Source organism: Panthera pardus, unplaced genomic scaffold (assembly GCF_024362965.1).
Source record: "Panthera pardus isolate Hobbes unplaced genomic scaffold, ASM2436296v1 HiC_scaffold_13, whole genome shotgun sequence".
Lineage (NCBI taxonomy): Eukaryota > Metazoa > Chordata > Mammalia > Carnivora > Felidae > Panthera > Panthera pardus.
The window spans coordinates 122732725-122750644 of NW_026526688.1; the positions used below are offsets into that span (position 1 = coordinate 122732725).

At 42.6% G+C, this 17920-nt stretch overlaps 1 protein-coding gene across 2 annotated transcripts in view; it reads left to right on the forward strand.

Annotated features, from left to right (window-relative positions):
- The first annotated feature begins 4922 nt into the window (after positions 1 to 4922).
- The window catches only part of TSPAN5 (tetraspanin 5), a 175232-nt gene continuing 162234 nt past the window's right edge, over positions 4923 to 17920 (forward strand). Inside the window, exon 1 of one of the 2 annotated variants that reach the window (XM_019415560.2) lies at positions 4923 to 5408. In XM_019415560.2, coding sequence (XP_019271105.1) covers positions 5328 to 5408 — 81 coding nt within the window. In that variant the 5' untranslated portion in view covers positions 4923 to 5327. The remainder of the gene's footprint in view (positions 5409 to 17920) is intronic. The other variant, XM_019415542.2, reaches the window with a different exon arrangement.

Below are 17920 nucleotides of genomic sequence, written 5' to 3' on the forward strand. Positions count from 1 at the left end.
GAGAGAAAGGGGTGGGTTATCAACTGGTCAGACAGTGCACTAAAGGTCTGCCCCGTATTAGTTCAAAGAGACAGAACAGTGGGGGAAGAGAGGACAGGGGAGGGAAAAATAGAAAAAGAGTGTTACTGAGGGAAACATGGAGAAGCTGGAGGTGATTCAAGAAGAGAAAATCAAAAGGATGGGGAGAAGCTCAGAGGAGAGTGTTTTAAGTCAGGATACTTTAAGCTGCATGAAACTGAAAACCCCTCTCACAGTGCCCGTAACCAAGTGAGTCTCTCTTATGACAGGAAGTCCTAAGGTAGGCTTAAGTCAGCCATGCAGCAATGTCTGCAAGGCCTAGGTTCTCTTCAGTTTCTCACTCTGCCCTTGTTGGTACGGTCTTTACTATCAGACTACATATAGGATCGAGCTGTTGTATCCAAACACAATTAAATCCAAGGCCAAAAAGAAACCATCTTTTAGGTGTGAGGAACCCCTCAGCACATTTTCCTCATGTCTCATTGGCCAGAATTGTGTCACAGCCCATTTCTGAACGAAACATTGGCAAGAGCCAAGTTTGTCTTAGAAGGTCAAGACATCCCTTGGAGCCTGGCAGGGGACTGGTCTTCCCAGATGATATGGATGTTAAAAGAGGGGGGGACACTAGAACACTCCTCAGGTTCTGAGAGGAAGGAGGCAATGGGGGAGGGGAGGTAACCAGCTGTGCTGGTTGCATAGAAGTGAAAAAAAGGACTAGAGGAGCAGAGACAGTAAACGGGAGAGGAGGGAGGCAGAAAAGTGGGCAAGACGAGTAAAACAGAGACAGACAAGCTCATTAAATTTGGTGTCTTAAATTTGGTATAATGCTGTTGTCATATCTTGCTGTTCAGCTCTGCAACTGTTAGAAGAACATGCTTTACCTATTTAACATGTTCTCACTGCTATTTGAAAGACTGGTTAACTTTTTGGTAGTTAAACTTACTAACCATTTTTCAACGTCAGAATTATAGAGGAGATGACCATAAGAGTCTCCAGGGAGAAAACTGTTCTTCTTCTTTTCTTCTTAAGATAGATCAAAATTTAAGGAGAAGTGAGGAAGTTGTGATGAAATACATACAATGATTATTTAGTTAATTGTTTAGTCTTTTTAATTTTATCTTTGTGACTGTAAAAGCAATATAGCTACATTAAAAAAAAAATTGGAAGCCAGAGACATGAAAACAAAATCACCCACAATCCCACAACCAACAACTGTTATTATTTATTGAGAAGTGACTCCTAACTTATTTCATCCAATTGCATAAAATTTTTGTAGGGTGATCTATTTTTCAAAACAGTTATATCATCCACATTGTACACATTTCAAAAACAAAAGGGTATATTAAAATATACAGCAGGTCTCTTTTGTATCATATCTTTTAGTTTTCCAGTGTGCTCCCCAACCCCACCCCAAACCTCTATTATCAATTTCTCTTATTTTCTTCTGTAGATGACTGACCCATTAACCAGAAATATGTGTGTATACAAAGCTTCCAGTCTCCTTTGTCAACGCTCTTTTTCTTCCCCTACAAAATGGCAGCCCATTGTATATCCTGTTTTGCACTTTTCTCTCTTCATTTAACAATATTACTTGGATATAATTCCATATACAGTGCCCTGGAAATTTAACATTATAATTATTCATATTGCCACATACTCTTTATAATCATCATCCTTAACGGCTGCAAAATGTTTGAGTAAATGATTCATTCGTTAAAAAAATATTTATCAAGCACCTGCCACCTAAGCAAGGCGCTAGTGATTCTAAAATTAAAAGGAGATGGACCACACCCTTGAAGGAGTCACAGCAGAGTGGAACAGACAGGCAGGGAAACAAGTAATTACAGGTAGTCTCCTACTGCAAAATGGAAGAATGTAGGAAGTGTTGAGGGAACAAAAGAAAGAACCTTGCAAATGCTGGATGGGTGAAATAAGTGAAAGGGATTAAATGCACACTTACGGTGATGAGCACTGAGCAAAGCATAGAATTGTTGAATCCCTATGGTGTACACCTGAAACTAATATAACAGTGCATAACAGTTTAGCACACTGGAGCTAAAAAGTGTTGAGGATAAGTAAGAGGAGTCAGCTTGCAGACAAAGGGCAAGGAGAGTGTTTTAGGCAGAGGCAAGAATGACATGGGCACAGGCAAAAAACATGAAGTAACATTATGGTCCAGGTTCAGGTGGCTACAAGGACACGGCCATAGTCCCTACCCCAGGATCTTTAAGCTGTGGCCAAATCTTCAATATAAATAATGCCATGATGTACAAATTGCAGTATATAACTTTCCCCATATTTTGGAGTATTTCTTTGGCTAGATTCCCAGAAGTGGGACTGCTGAGTCAAAGTGTAGGCACTCCCTGACCTGGGACACACAGCCAAAATGCCTTCCAAATGGATGATATCCCTTCACAAGGACCAGCAACGAATGAGGAAACCAGTGCTCATTATCTTAATACCTTTGTAATTATTTTCAAAAAAAAAATTATTTATTTATTTATTTATTTATTCTTTTTAAGTAGGCTGCACACCCAACGTGGGGTTCAAACTCATGACTCTGAGGTCAAGAGTTGCATGCTTCACCTGACCGAGCCAGCCAGAGGCCCCCTATCATTAATTTGTTTTAATGTCTATTTCTATTACTGGTAAGGTTGATTTTCACCATATATTTATTACTATTCGTATTTGTTTGTATATAGTTTGTTTTCTGTTTATACTCAATCATTGAGATTTCATATTTAGCTTCAGCTATATGAGCCCTACTTACAGACATTCAGATTTTTTTTCATGTCTGCTGTCAATATTCTTTCCCCGGTTTAGGTTGCCTTTTAAAACAATGCTTGATGCATTTTAAGATACTACCCAGTCATATCCACATCATTTTCTTCTTTTGCTTCTTAGCTGAGAAATACTTCTAGCTAGAGGTTAAACAAATACTCTGTTTTCTTCTGGTTTGCTTTACAAATGTACTTAAACTTACTTTTGACATAGGAAATGAGAATTCAACTAGTCTTCCCGATTACTGATGAGTTATCTGAACTCTCCCTTCTTTGTTTTTATTTCAAAGATAAATCCTGCTTAGGGATCAACTCAACTTAGATCCAATTGGATCTAATTTCCAGTCCTTTTCTGAATTGTGTTAGCTCTACTTAAGAAAGACCTTTCCTCTGACTTATCCAGGAATCTACAGGAACTGTTCTATTTATATATATAGAAAGAGTTACAATATCGCAGGAATAGGTCTAGGTAAAGCTTCTCAGTGCCTTCCTGTTAAAAGGGAATCTGCTGTTGAAGGCAGACCTTACCTTTGAAGCTTAGCCTACCTGGTTAGTATGCTGTGTGTTTTCCGTAGGTGGAGGGCACTTATGAGGGAGAGAGGGTTCTATCATCCGAAGGGCTGAAGTCACTGTGTTAGCTAGTATCATAGTTCTGTTGTATTGAATAGATAGGATCTCCTGATCCTCTCACGTTTGTGGGTCCCCTGTGACCTCAATATACCCTCAATCCCTCTCAAGGCCAAGCTTATCTCAAAGGATGGTTTATTGCAAGAAAAAGCAACTTCTTGCCCCTCCAAAGCTGGATTACAGGTTGTCAACTAGCTATCCTATTTTTGAGAAAAGTGATAGGCAGTTAACCAGAGAAACCCTATGCAAAAGGTTCTCAAATATAAGCCTACTAAGTATCACATGGGGAGTTTAGGAAACACGCAGATTTCTGCGTGCAGTACCAGGTTACATGGGTGGTGCTGGAAATTTTTCCTGATTTCATCTCTCCTTTTAATTCTGTGAGGCTTGGAAAAAACATTCCCATACACATTTACACACAGTTCTGAACTGCTCATATTTCGAACCTGCTCCTTAGCACCCATGAAGGTGCTCCAGGAGGAGGTCGGATACGCAACCAATAGGCACACCTTCTCAGCGCTCTAAAACAGTTTCCAGCCACGCGTTCTATCCTTCCCCAGGGGTCAAAAGCTTAATGGTTTATGATTTATAATCCCAATTCCAACTTCCCAGAAGACTTCCTGGAACCAGTCAGGATCTTCGGCACTATTCCTTCTCGCGGGGGCATTTGCTGTCCGAGTTTGTGTTTACTGCAAGACCCTAGGGTGAGAATTGTATCCCGGCTGGGACTCCTTTGAGCCATCTCTCCTTGGTTGTCCGCATTTTTGGGACGAGGCTCATGTTTCCGGCAGGTGGGGAGGTTGGGTTGGAGCCACACTTGGATTCCGGAGACGTTCCTTTGCAATTCTCCCAATCTACTCGCCCCATTTCCCGTCTCTTTTTTCCTCCCCCTTCCCCGCTCCCCAACCCTCTGCTCCCAGCAAAGTCTACGACCCCTTTCCACTCACGCTCAGTGGCCGGGAGTCTTCTCTTGCAGCACTACCGGGTGGTGGAGGAGGGGGCGAGTGTGGTCACACCCGGAAGGGGGCTTGTCCGGGAACAGGGGGCTCGCAGGATCCGTACTACCCAGCCCTCTCGCCCCGGAGCGACCCTCTCCCCCGCGTACCCCCAGATGCAGTCTGCCGCAGCGGGTGGCGGAGAGGGACCCGCTGCTCTTCAATCCCAGTCTCTCCGCCAGCCTGCTCCCAATCCCGGGGCGCGCTTCCTCCTCCCTTCCGCCAGTCTTCCTCCCCACCTACTCCGCTGCCGCGCTGGGGGGTCGGCGGCGCTCCCGGCTGGTCCTAGAAGGGGCGGGGAGAAAGGCAGCGGGAGGAGCGGAGAGCGGTGGCAGGAGGCGGTGCGGCTACGTGGGTCCGCGGCCGCCCGGGAGCGCCCGAGCCCGTACGCGCGCGCGCGAGCCTCGCCGAGGCTCTGGCGGCGGGCAGCCGGCGGCAGGGCGGAGCTGCGGGCGGAGGAGCCGCGCGCCGAGGGGGCGGAGCGAGCGGCGGGCGGAGCGAGGGGTGGGAGGGCGCGCGCGAGCCGGCGGGCGGGCGAGCGAGTAGCGTCTCCACCAGCATCTGCTGTGGCCGCGTTTGCCCGAAGCTCGGAGACCGACGGACCGACAGATCGCCTGGCGGACAGACGCGGGCTCTCGCCTTGGGCTCGGGGCCAGCTTTGGCGAGGCTCGGGGTTTGCAGCGCGCGGTTTCTCCGCTAGCTCACGGCCACCCCGGCTCCGGCGGCCTCGACGCGCAGGGGGCTGGAGGTGCGGGAGCGGCTCTCCGCCGGTCGGTCCCCGTGCGGCTCAGCCGCGGCCCGGAGCTGCGTCCCAGATCCCCTGCTCCCCTCCGGGCTGCTCCGAGCAACGGTGCTCCGGGGCTCCAAACTCGGGCTGCCGGGGCAAGTGTCTTCATGAACCCAGAGGATGTCCGGGAAGCACTACAAGGGTCCTGAAGTCAGTTGTTGCATCAAATATTTCATATTTGGCTTCAATGTCATATTTTGGGTAAGTTGGAGCGCTTCTGGGATTTCAACTATTGTGGCCGATCGATCCGCGGCGATTTCCCCCACGTTGCTTGCTGCTTTTACTTTTCGCAGCCCCTCGGGCGCTTGCCCGAGCAAGGAGAGGCATTTGCCTTCCGCCTTTCCAGCTTGCGCGTTGGAGAGATAAACATTTAATCCTATTTAGGAGTGGGAAGAGGTAAAAAGAAAAACCGAGCCGGAAAGGGGGCACCCAGGCCTTGGGGTGGCTTTTTAAGGGACGAATAGCAGGGATGCAGATGAAAGAAAGGCTCGGCAGTTTGAGAAATGAGCAACCGCACGAATTAGATTTGCTCCCGGTGGGATATGGCTGTTGGGCAGAGCGTGGTGTCATAATAGGGAAGGCTAATCGGGCAGAGCCGACCCTGAGGTCCACCTTCTAACGGGGATCTGATTGGACGAGGGCTTGGCTCCGTGTTGCCGCGGCTGGTCTGTGCCATGCTCAGCGTGTATCTTCTTGCACCATCTCGGGCTTTGTGTAGGATGCAGATGCAGTGGTATACGGTTCTGTAATGTACACGTAAATAACGCTTCCTGCGCGCTCTTCCCCATCAGCTGGAAAGCGCTCCTTTTGCATAATGGACTGGCTAGTGGGCGCGTGGGGTGGAGGGTTTTATTTCCATGTGTATCTTCTCAGGGTGATAACAAGTCACCATCAACATGTTTCAGTGTGTTCGTGCCTCACGTCCTCCTTTTCTAAGGAGTGACACAGAGTGGGCCGTTTTGGGGAAACCTTGGAGAAATGCAAAGAGAATGTATGAGATACGTTTTATTGGGGGTACGGAGAGCAAATGCTTGAACGAAAGATTCAAACCACGCTCTGGCTTTGCTGGCAACACAGGGTGCTGGGCACCTATTGTAATTAGGCTGGGATGCCTACTCTTTTGTTTTGTTTGGATTCTTTTCCTTGATTTCACAAACGTGTTCAGCAACCAGACAAAGAGTTCACTAGGGCAAGGAGAGAACGTTGGTTCAAAGACTGTGTTATTCCTGCCAACCCCCCCCCCCTCCCCCCCCGCCAATCCCATCCCATCCCATCCCATCTTCTTCCTTAATGTGCCCCCCCCCCCCCCCAGTGGAAAGTAAAGATGGTGGCTGTCTGGGGGTGTTTTCCAAGTTGCTATTCAGTGTAGGTTCAGTATGAGACACAATAATGCAACGGTGGGATCAGTCATAATCCACGGCAGTATGCACACATTGTGTGTTTATTTTGATTGTTCTTTAATTTTAGCCATTTGTTGTAGACATGTACAGCTATGAGAATAGTTATCCATATAGCTCTGTATATTCATTTTTTTTTTCCTACTCACATTAACAAAGCCATTTTTACATTTTTTCCTATTTTCTGTTGAAGTGTCTTGCATTGGTTTGCATGTTTTGCAAAGGGAAATGGAAGGGTTTGGGGACCACTCTGTGTCACCATGTCATCTGTCCTCAAGACTCATAAAGAGAATGGGGGGGGGGGTGGAGAACATGAATAAATATTGTATCTAGTCATTCACAGACAGGTTTGTATGTTTTTCTTGCCAGAGATTGTATGTGATTCCTGTGAGTGGTCGCCCCCTCCCTGCTGCAATTAATAGGAAGAAGAAATTATTTTTTTTCTTTGCTTCTCTTTTTGTCATCTGAAAAATGTTGAAAAGTGCTGGGTAGTCACATTTCTGAGTGAGGTGTTTTGATTTTATTGGACCTTGAAACTTTGTGACTTTGAGAGTCAGGGACTACTGAACTGAGACTGGACCTTGTTGAGGTAATGAGTCCAGGCCTCTGCATTCTACTTGAACACTTTCAAAAGTTGCATGTTTCAGCTACCAGGCAACAGAAAGCACCCAGGGGCTTTCTCTGTAGTTTCATAGCAGGAGGTGGAAAAGAAATAAAGGGATTCGGGCCTGTTTCCCTAACAGTTTGGTGTAGTTTTGTACAGTATACAGAGGAAAATTTAGTATTTTCTGTGGATTGGGTTGTAGCAGTTCCACTAGAACTGTGGAGAGCATCAAAGAATTACGGAATGCGTGCATAGAGATTTCCAGAATAGAGCTTCCTCTTGTTTGATTTTGAAGGTCTTTTGGCGGGAGTTTTATGGGAAGCCTGAGAGGAAACCTAGGCTGTGGAACTAAACAAGCTTCCCCAGGCAAAATTCCTTATAGCCCTTCTCTGCTTTGTATATGCTTCCTCCCTCCTTTCTGTGCCTAGTGCCTTTTACCCAGGTACCCCTTCATACCTTTCCTATCCTGCTGTCTACTTCAAAATTACCCCATATTTAAATCTCCCAGTGTGTCAGTACCATAGTCTCTCGTCACAATCAGCAGGAAGGTAACATGACATTCGATTAAAGTACAGTAATTCAGACTAAGATATTAGTGACTGAAGAACGGGGGTCAGTCACTTGGCAGTCTGCTTCTGTCAAGTTGCACATCTCTACCCAATACAGAGTTACCATCCTGTCAGTTACTGCCAGAAACAGCAGACTCGATGCTACCCTTACACAGTTATGAAGAAGAGATTCATAATAGAGAGCACGGCTTCCTAATCTTTCATTTTCACGCTGTGAGATGCTAGAATAAATGTGACATACATCGAGGACGGTTGGAGGTGTATGTAGTTCTGGTGAAATAAAATTGACATGTGGACATTGTCACCCTGGCACTGTGAGCTTGGTTCTCTTGCTAATGGGTAGTTTGACTCCTTGCTAGTCAGTTAACTGCCCTGGGCCTCAGTTTCTCAGCTCTTAAAATGAAGGAGTTGGATGAATTGTAAGGTTCTTTCTAGTTCTGACAAAGAATGTATCTGTCACGTTCCAATAGGCTAGGGAAGAAAAATACAAGAGATGGGCACCGTGTATAATGAAAATAGCATCTATGGGAGTACTTACTACAGACCTTTTCTCTTACTGAGAGTTGTCTGAAGATCAGTTTTCTTACTTCATTTTTTCTTCTTGGCTTATTCACTCATTGGTGTAGTTTGCATTCTTCCCTGTCCCCAACTGTGAATCTCAAATGGAGTCCTGTGAGTCATTAAAAAAAATTTTTTTTTATTATTAGAGTTACAGTTTGGTGTGTAAAATATGAATCCTTTTATATAACAGTTGTACGATATTCTGAGTAACAAAGTCAACATCTTGTACAGATTCCTTTCTCATTAGTTGTCACAGGGTGGTGGGGAAAATCTCATTTTCCCTATTTAATGTTGGAAGACCTCAAGCCAGAAGGGAATTGGTTTTATTGAGGGTGTCACCCTACTAGGACATTTCTTGGAAAACCCTTAGGCTGCTTTGAGGTGGGTGAGGGAAGAGACAGGGAATTTTGTTTTAAAGTCTCTTTTTTTGGGGGACTGAACCCCCACATCACCTCACACCATTAATAGATGTTTTGCTCTGGACTTTTTTGGATTTTGGTTTTAATGCTTAACTGTTTGTAGGCAAGTAAATTGACCTCATTCTGGTGTTGTTGATCTGTTGTTATGTAACAATCAACCCCAACTCTTAGTGGTTTCAAATAAAACTTTTTTATTATACCTCACAGTTATGTGATTTGAGCAGGCTCATCTGGGCAGTTGCCCTTGGGGTCTCTTGGGCAGTTGCAGTGAGATGTGAAGTCTCACTGAGGTAGGGTGGCCAGGATGGTGTACTCACATGACTGGCAGTTGATGTTTGCTTACAGCTCAGCCAGGATTGTTGGTTAGAGCACCTATTTGAGGCTTCTTCCTGTCTCTGAGACTGAAAGAAGGTTCCAGCCAGTTAAAACTACTTACCTGCCCCATTGTCACTTTTGTCTGTTTTACTCGTTAAAGCACACATGGAGTCTGCTAAATTTCAAGGGGGAGAAGAAAGAAATTCTACCTTTTATGGACAAACGTCAAGGTCATGTGGCTTGCGGCCATCTTTGGAACATACACTCTGCTGCACTGAGCCATAATTTCTGGTTTATAAAGGAAGGATAACATTATCTAATGGAATTATAGTTTCAAGGATTCAGTGAGTAACATATTACCCAGTACAATGTCTCAATATGTAACACATGGTGACTATCATTATTGTTATTGTCTCTAGACTTTATACTGGTTCCATTCTGCACTGTAGAACTTCTAGAATACTTTAGCCTGATACTTTGGCATCATTACCACTAGGAAATGTTAATACCTTTAAGATCTTCCTAGGATTCAGTAAAATGGATTCAGTAAATTTGTCACTTATTAGAAAAAAAAGCCCCATGGATCAGTGGAAACCTTGAATGACTTGGGAAAACCAAGAATGGCTTGGGGACACCAACTGGTTTTTCTCTTCTCTTTACAGTACAATTAGAACAGCCTTGGATACTTGAGGCCAAATTTCTCTTTGATGTGCTTTCAAATATTACATTGTGTCTTTAAGAGGAGGTTTATCCTGGGTTGATGGCAGAATATTGTATCTAATTTGTTTCCACAGGGCTTAAATTCAGAGAGGAGAGAGATTTAGGGAACCTTGGGGGGGCATTAAGTAGGAAGCCTTATCTTATGATTCACTATAAATTGTAAGATGTTCTGGAATGACGATACATCAGCAGTTTATAAGTCATAATTTTTGTTTTAATTTGCTAGACATCTGTTAGCTTCGATGGCAACCATATGGGAGTCTAAATTGCCTTTTGAATTACAGGGAGATGGTAGGAAGAAAGCTAAATATGGTTATGAAAGTGTCATATGGAAAAAGTGTAACAAAGGTGTATAGACCTCAGTGGGGAAAGTAATTGAATACTGAACTTGCTTGGTCTGGCTGTTCACTCTTGGGTCAGTGAGAAGGCACTGAAGCATTCACACTTGATGATATCCCTGGAAGATAGAAATGAAGCAAAGGGGGAAAAGGTAGAAAACCAAATGATGTTCCACCCAGCATCAAATTGCCAAGGTGAGCTAAAATGGATCACTCTGTCTTAATGTGTCCACAATAATAATCCCAGGCATAAGGTGAAAGCAACCCGTGTTTTAACAAAGCCATATAATTATGGTCTCTTTCTTCTAAGCATCTCAAAGCATCTTAACAAGCATATTATGACATCTTTGTGACAGATGAAGAAACTGGAGCACAGAGATGTGGAGTGACTTTTGAGCTGTTTGAAGAAGGTGTCAGGGTTCGCTTTTCAAGTATTAAGTCTCCTCTAGTAACGATAGCCCCAGCTTCTCCTTTGAAACTTATTTTAGAAGATGCTTTTAATTTTAAAATAAAACATCAAGTAAGTCACTTACATCTGTTCATAATTGAAAAGTGATAAAGTTTTTGCATATGCCTCAATTAACACCACCCACTAGCATAAAGAGTTAGGATGAAAATGTTAGAGAATATGATAGTATAATAAACTATGTGTAGTCTATTGAAAATTCATAAATGAAAATTGGATTATTAAAGACAATTAAAGACAATGGAGTACTGAAGACACATGCTTCTTTCTATATGTGACACTGATGACTATCTTACATTTCTAACCTCTGAATCATTAATCATCACTGGATTATAAGGGCCTCACCTGCAGGGACTGTCTCTCCATCATTTTCATAATCTCAGTGTCTAGCACATTGTCTGGAACATAGTAGATGTTTAATAAATATTTGTTGAACGAACGAATTATGAAATCATTGGAAAGTACCTAGACGTCATCTCCTCTAACTTCCTATTCAGTGAGACATTTTCTCTAACATCCTGCCAACCCATCTAAACGTGGATCTGTTTTTGGACCACTTTAATTGTTAGAGTTTCACTTGTCCTCCAAGTAGATGTAATATGTTTCCCTGTAACTCCCATCCTTGTAATGTACTGTGGCTGATTTTTAATTTTTGTTTTGAAACAATCTTAGACCTACAGAGAAATTGCATGTGGTATAATTTGTTTTTATCCTGAATCTTTTGAGAAAAAGTTGCCAGAAAGATGGCTGTCACACCAACACTTCACTGTATATTTCCTGTAAACTAGGGTATTCTCCCAGATAGCCACAGGACAGCCATCCAAGCCAGGAAATTACCACTGATACATTACCATCATCTAATCCTCAGACCTCATTCAAGTTTCCCAGTTGTTCCAGTCATGTCTTGTAAAGCAAAGAATCCAATGCAGAACATACATTGTATTTACTTAGCTCTTTCAGTCCTTCTCTGTCAGGATCTGGACACACTTGAAGATTATAAACCAGCTATTTTGTATAATGTCCCTCCCTTTGGGTTTGTCTTCCATTTTCTCATTCTTAGATTCAGACTGTGCATCGTTGGTAGGAAAATTACAGAAATGGTGCCATGTTCGTTTCATGGCATCCCATCAGATGGCACTGATTTCTGTTTGTCCTGTTACTGTTGATGGTCACTTGATTAAAGTGTGGTCTGCCAAAGCTGCTCTGCCATGAAGTTACTCTTTTTCCTTTTGTAATTTGTACATATTTTGTGACAGGTTACGTCCAAACAACGTAAATAGCCCAGTCCCCATCAAAATTTCAACCTGTTAATTTATATAAATCAGTAAGAAGTTGCTTCCTTTTCTTCAGTGCATTTTAAACTGTTACTCTCCTGGGGCATCTGGGTGGCTCAGTTCGTTGGGTGTCCAACTTCGGCTTAGGTCATGATTTCACAGCTCATGGGTTCGAGCCCCGCGTCGGGCTCTGTGCTGACAGCTCAGAGTCTGGAGCCTGCTTCAGATTCTGTGTCTTCCTCTCTCTCTGCCCCTCCCCTGCTCACACTCTGTGTCTCTCTCTCTTAAAAATAAATAAACATTAAAAATAAAAAATAAAATAAACTATTACCCTCCTTACTTTGATGTTGCAGTTGGTCCCAGGTTTGGTGGCCATGCTGCCTCCTGTGCCATTTATTTATTTGTTTGTTTGTTTGTTTATTTATTTTTAATGTTTATTTATTTTTGAGAAACAGAGGCTGGAGGAAGAGTAGAGTGAGGGAGACAGAGGATTGGAAGCAGGCTCTGCATTGACAGCAGAGAGCCTGACATGGGATTCAAACCCACAAACTGTGAGATCAAGACCTGAGCTCAACCGACTGAGCCACCCAGGCGCCGCCCCCTCCCGCCTCCTGTGCCCTTTAACTCCCATCATTCTTTGAACATTTCTGTGCTTTCTGGCAGAACAAGATGTTCCAAGCTCATTTTGTAATTTTGGGGTGTCATCTATTGTATCAGTCATTTCTCCAAGGAGTCTTGGTTCCTTTGAGTGGCAAATGTTATTTAGAAGCCAAGATCTAGTTGCTAAGTGTGCTCATCGCTATGAGGGTATCACCACCCCTGGGAATTCCCAGTGGATATAATGGCGGCATATGTGTATGTATATACATATATGCACATATGCATATATTACATATGCGTTTCTATATTTATTTATATTTTGAAAATCATGATTTCCATGATACCTCAAATCCCTATTTGATACCATGGGGTTTATTCTAGGTTTTTCCTTTTCTATATTTGTAAATACCTTCTTTGATCGTGAGATTCCTGGCTCCCATTATTCTTAACAGTTTACTTATTTGATAAGTTCTCCTTATATGTAGCCAGTCTTCCACAGCTGCTCCTGTTGCCCTCCTTACCTGCTGATGCTGCAACATGAATGCCACAACCCTGCACCCCAAAATACCCTCCCTACTCTGATTGGGCTCTGATACTGTGCTCTGGGCTTCCACATCCCTCTTCATACCCGTCCTTGCACAAAGGCCTACCTTGCTTGGTCCCAACTAATGGCTTTAGGACAGAATTTTTCAGAAGAAGGGAAAGGGCCTATATAACACTTTTGTGATATGAAACAAAACTTACCTCCTTTCTCTGTAGCCCTTCAGTATTTAAAAACAGGTATTTTGTCATTCCTAAACCTTCTGTTTTCCATCTTTAAAAACTGTTCTGTTTTCCAGCTTTAAATTCCTCCATGTATTCTTCATGTACAATTTCCAGATTGTTCTTTGCCCTTGTCACGATACTCTGCCTGTGGTCAGACACACTTCCATTAATGTAGCAACCAGAGTGGAACACATTCTTCACTCACTGTTCCAACCATGCAGAAAGCAGTGGGCTGTTACTATCGAACTTCCTCTTAAGTCTCTAGGCCATGCTGGACCTATAGGTAGAAGCCTCTGCCACCGCCTGGATTTGTCTTTGAGTAAGTTACTCTCACAAATTATTTCCTCAGTTGCTTCTCTCAAATATGGGGAAAATAATTCCAATATCTCATGGAGTTGTTATCCAGTATTAAAGGAGAGTATGCACATGAAGGTGCTTGGTAAAAGGTAAATCTCTCAATACAAATAGTAGTGATTAACCTCAGCTAAACCACACAGGCTTTTCTTGGCAGCCAGAGAACATTGTTGGCTCAAAGTGAATTTCTAGTGAAATGAAACCTTCACTTCTTTTTCAGGTGAACTTCTGTCAAACTCATCTCCTTAGGCTAAGTGCTAATCAGCAGCCCTAACCCTCTAGTTAATTATTTGAATTTAGATTTAGTGCTATATGTTTATCCCATTTATATGTCTTATTCCAGCCCTGCAGTTTTTAAACTGTGCTGCCAGAAGCCCTAGGCTTCCTTGAGGTATGCTTGGGCTGACAGGGAGTATCTGTGACCTCTCTCCCCGCCTGAGAACTCAGCCATTAGGTTTGATATTTTGGGATACCATGAAAAACTTTGCTTGAAAAGAGGGGTCTCCTGCTTAAACAAACTATTGAAAACCACCATTCTAGCTTTCAGATGTTTTTGAATCTTGATGGTCAAGGCATGTTTTAACAAAATCATTGCTTGTGTGGGTCCTTCTTCTATGTGTGAATCTCTTCATGCCCAGGAAGTCCGTCTCACTAACTAAAGTGACTTCTGTAAGATCAGTTGGCATTTCACCTCTTTATAGATGTAGCAGTGTAGTTAGTAAGTTGTTAGGAAATTTTAGTCTTCCCACCAGGGGATCTGATTCAGTAGGTCCTGGATGGGGCCTTGGTATTGTGGGGTTTTGTGTGCGTGTGTGTGTGTGTGTGTGTGTGTGTGTGTGTGTGTGTGTGTGTTTTGTTTTTAAATGCCTGCAGGTGATTCTGATGCCCAGCTGAGTTTGAGAAGCTCTGGTTGTTTTTCTTGGCAAGATGTAGCATCTCTTCCAAATGCTGTCTGGAGAGGACACTTGGGGGAGCTGGGAGTGGGTAGTGTAGAGCCATGACCAAAGAGTGACTGATTTCACCAGCACATGAAGCTAGTGTTCGTTGCTTATGAGAAAAAAATAATGCGGCCTATTTTATCCTTCATGGAATTTTTTATTAATCCAAAAATGCCAGTTTATTTTTAAATCTGAAAGTCCTAAAAACAAAATGAGAAAATCTCTGCTAAACAGAACCTCTTGTGCTGCAATTAGTATGCTAAAAATTAGCATCATATAGGGATAGAAGCTAGTTATTTACTCGACAGGAACAGTGAAGAAATAGACATTTTGTTCTTTTGCCCTAGCTGCCCTGCACACTTCAGGGCAGTGGACTGGGTCTAACCACAGATGCCAGATAGTGAACTGTCCTCCCCTTCAAATATCGGCCTCCCTGGCCAAGGTGCTCTTCCTTTCCTGGGACTTTCTCCTGTTTCTCCAGCCCTCCGTACCCTCATTTGGGGATGGGGTGAAGGGGAGTTGCTTTCTGTATCTTTAGGGCAGTTTTGTTGATTTCACTGCTGCAATGCCATTGCAGGGACATTTCTTCTCCCACATCCCCGTGTGCGGCACTGTCACAAAGAGCTGACAGTGACACAACACAGGAGACTCAAGCCTGATGTTTGTCAGTTTACTTTTTTTTCTCTTGTTAATTTTTATTTAAAATTTTTTACTATTTATTTTGAGAAAGCGAGTGACGTGTGTATGTGCACTCACACACGTACACACGTGTGACCAGGGGAGGGGCAGAGAGAGAATCTCAAGCAGAGAATCTGACACGGGGCTCACCCTCACAAGCTGTGAGATCATGACCTGAGCTGAAACAAGAGTCGGACACTTAACCGAGTCACCCAGGCACCCCTGTCAGTTTACTTTAGCAAGGGAAGCTTCAATGTAGAATATTCAGAGTGTGCATAATGAATTTTCAGATAATTTTCTTGACTTTTTCCTACCCCCTTTAAAAAGATTAGGTATTTGATTGTGGCTGGGCTCCTAAAGTGGACATTTTTTGAAAGAAATAAAATCTGGAAAAAAATTCTAAAGTATTTCTCTGAGATGTGTTACTGGGGCATAGTTATCACACTGCTCTGAAAAAGGAAAGAAAAAGAGCGCCTGGGTGGCTCCGTTGGTTGGGTGTCCAACTTTTGATCTCAAGTCAGGTCTTGATCTTGTGAGGTCAAGCCCTATGTTGGGGTCCACTCTGGGCTCTGCAGTGGGTGTAAAGACTACTTAAAAAAAAAAAAAAAGACCCAGAATGGGGGACAAACACTGTGGTTAGCACTGATGGTATCTGTATGTAAAAGATTGTTAATTATGAAATGCAAGGTATAATTTTTAAGCAATGTAATCACCAACCTTGATAACCAATTAGTATTTGGAAGTAGATGGCAAAACACTTTGGCTCCTCTCATTGAAAAGGCAAAGTGATGTTGTATACCTCTTCCAGCTACTGTTTACTATTTACAGAAGTATTATAAGACATAGGGCTCTTTTTACTTGTTGAGATTTTTTTTTTTTTTCTAAATTATACTTGGCACTAAGTCTTGAATTTCTAAAAATCTGGAGGGAACAGCTGGTGCTCTAATAAATATTCAGGCCAGCTATTTTAATGCTTTGTACTTCATTAAGTAGTCCTAATAAAAGGGGAATACTTGAGTTAAGCATTTCTCAAAGTATGTTTTGCTTCCAACAAAAATTTCCCCCAGCTGTTAATATTTCCCCCCAAGCAGCCTTAAAATTTAATTCTGCCAAGTAAGTAGTTCTAATCACTATTGAAGCATTTAATGCCAAAAGTTAGTTCTCCTGTTTTAAGGTATGGTTCTATAAAAATGCCCCAGCCCTTTAACGGATGCAGACTCCACAGGTCATTGACCTTGTGGAAAAATGGTTTATTTGGGACCGTATTAGAGAGTGATGAAAAGGTGCATCGTGACTTGGGCAGGTGAGGAAGCAGGCTGAAGAGTATGGTGTTGAGTTTGGATTTCACGTGTGTCTGATTTTTACCCAGCTCTCTTCCCAGGCCTGTGACCTTAGGTTATTTTGTCACCTTACAGTTCAATCTCCTCATCTGCAAAATGGCGTTCTTAGTCGTAGTGTTAATTGATGTCGTTAATAGTAGTATTAAGACTCAATATCTGTCTTGGAGTCATGAGGATTAGAGGAGTTAATATGTATGAATGGCTTGGAAAACTCAGTAGATATTAGCAGTTATTACTGTTTTCCTCAACACCCATGATTTTTTTTTTGATTGTTTTTTTCTTAAGTTCTTTCAGAACCATTCAAGTAATCTTACATTGTAACATATATTTTTTGTTCTCTGTAATGTTCTGCCTACATAAGCGCATTCTCAAAATAACTAAAGGGAAAAGAGATCTAACAAATGTTCACAGTGTTCTTTTCATTGTAATGAATGGCATGTAATTCTTATCATGGATACCAGACCATGAATTTGCATCTATTGTTTGTTGTTAATTTCCCCGTTTTTCTTTACCCATTTAGATTCCCTTTTCATTTTCTTTGCAAAACCATACGGTCTTGGTCTCCTATTAGTGTTTTGTGCTGGGACAGTTGAGTTTCTGATGTTGAGCTCTGGTGTTAGGCCTAACACCTGGCGGAAATAAAAATCTTTTATTAACATCCGTTGAATCGGGATATTCTAGAAATATCTGGATGGCTGTAACTACATATTTTTAGCTTTTAGCTTTTATGGTATCATCAGTCATGTACATTTTGGTCATTGTTTTACTCTGTATTTCAGAAAAATTCTTTAGATTGTTGAAGGGGCCTTCGAATTGGCACACACGTAGAATTTTGGCCTGAAGTACCTGGTCATTGACTAAAGGGCCACCCATCTTGGTGACTGACTGACGGTGTGACTTCTCTGCGGCAGTAATGGGGTGCACTGGGTGCTGTGCTCTTTTGCCTCCAGTGGCATCACGTGACACAGAGGACCCAGAGTGTCCTAATTTCTTTCTTTCTGTTTTGTTTTTTTTTTTAGTGTGTTGAATTTTTATTATCTAATTGTCATCGTATTTTCTTGACTGCTGGGTTTAAGAACATAGCTTCATTTCCAAACATTTTTGTTTTTTTTATTTACCTTTCCATTAATTGATTTCTTTTTTTTTCCCAATATATGAAGTTTATTGTCAAATTGGTTTCCATACAACACCCAGTGCTCATCCCAAAAGGTGCCCTCCTCTTTTTTTTTTTTTAAGTTTATTTATTTATTTTTGAGAGAGACAGAGACAATGTGAGCAGGGGAGGGGCAGAGAGAGAGAGGGAGAGAGAGAATCCCAAGCAGGCTCTGTGATGTTAGCGGAGAGCTCTATGAGGGGCTCGAACTCACAAAACTGT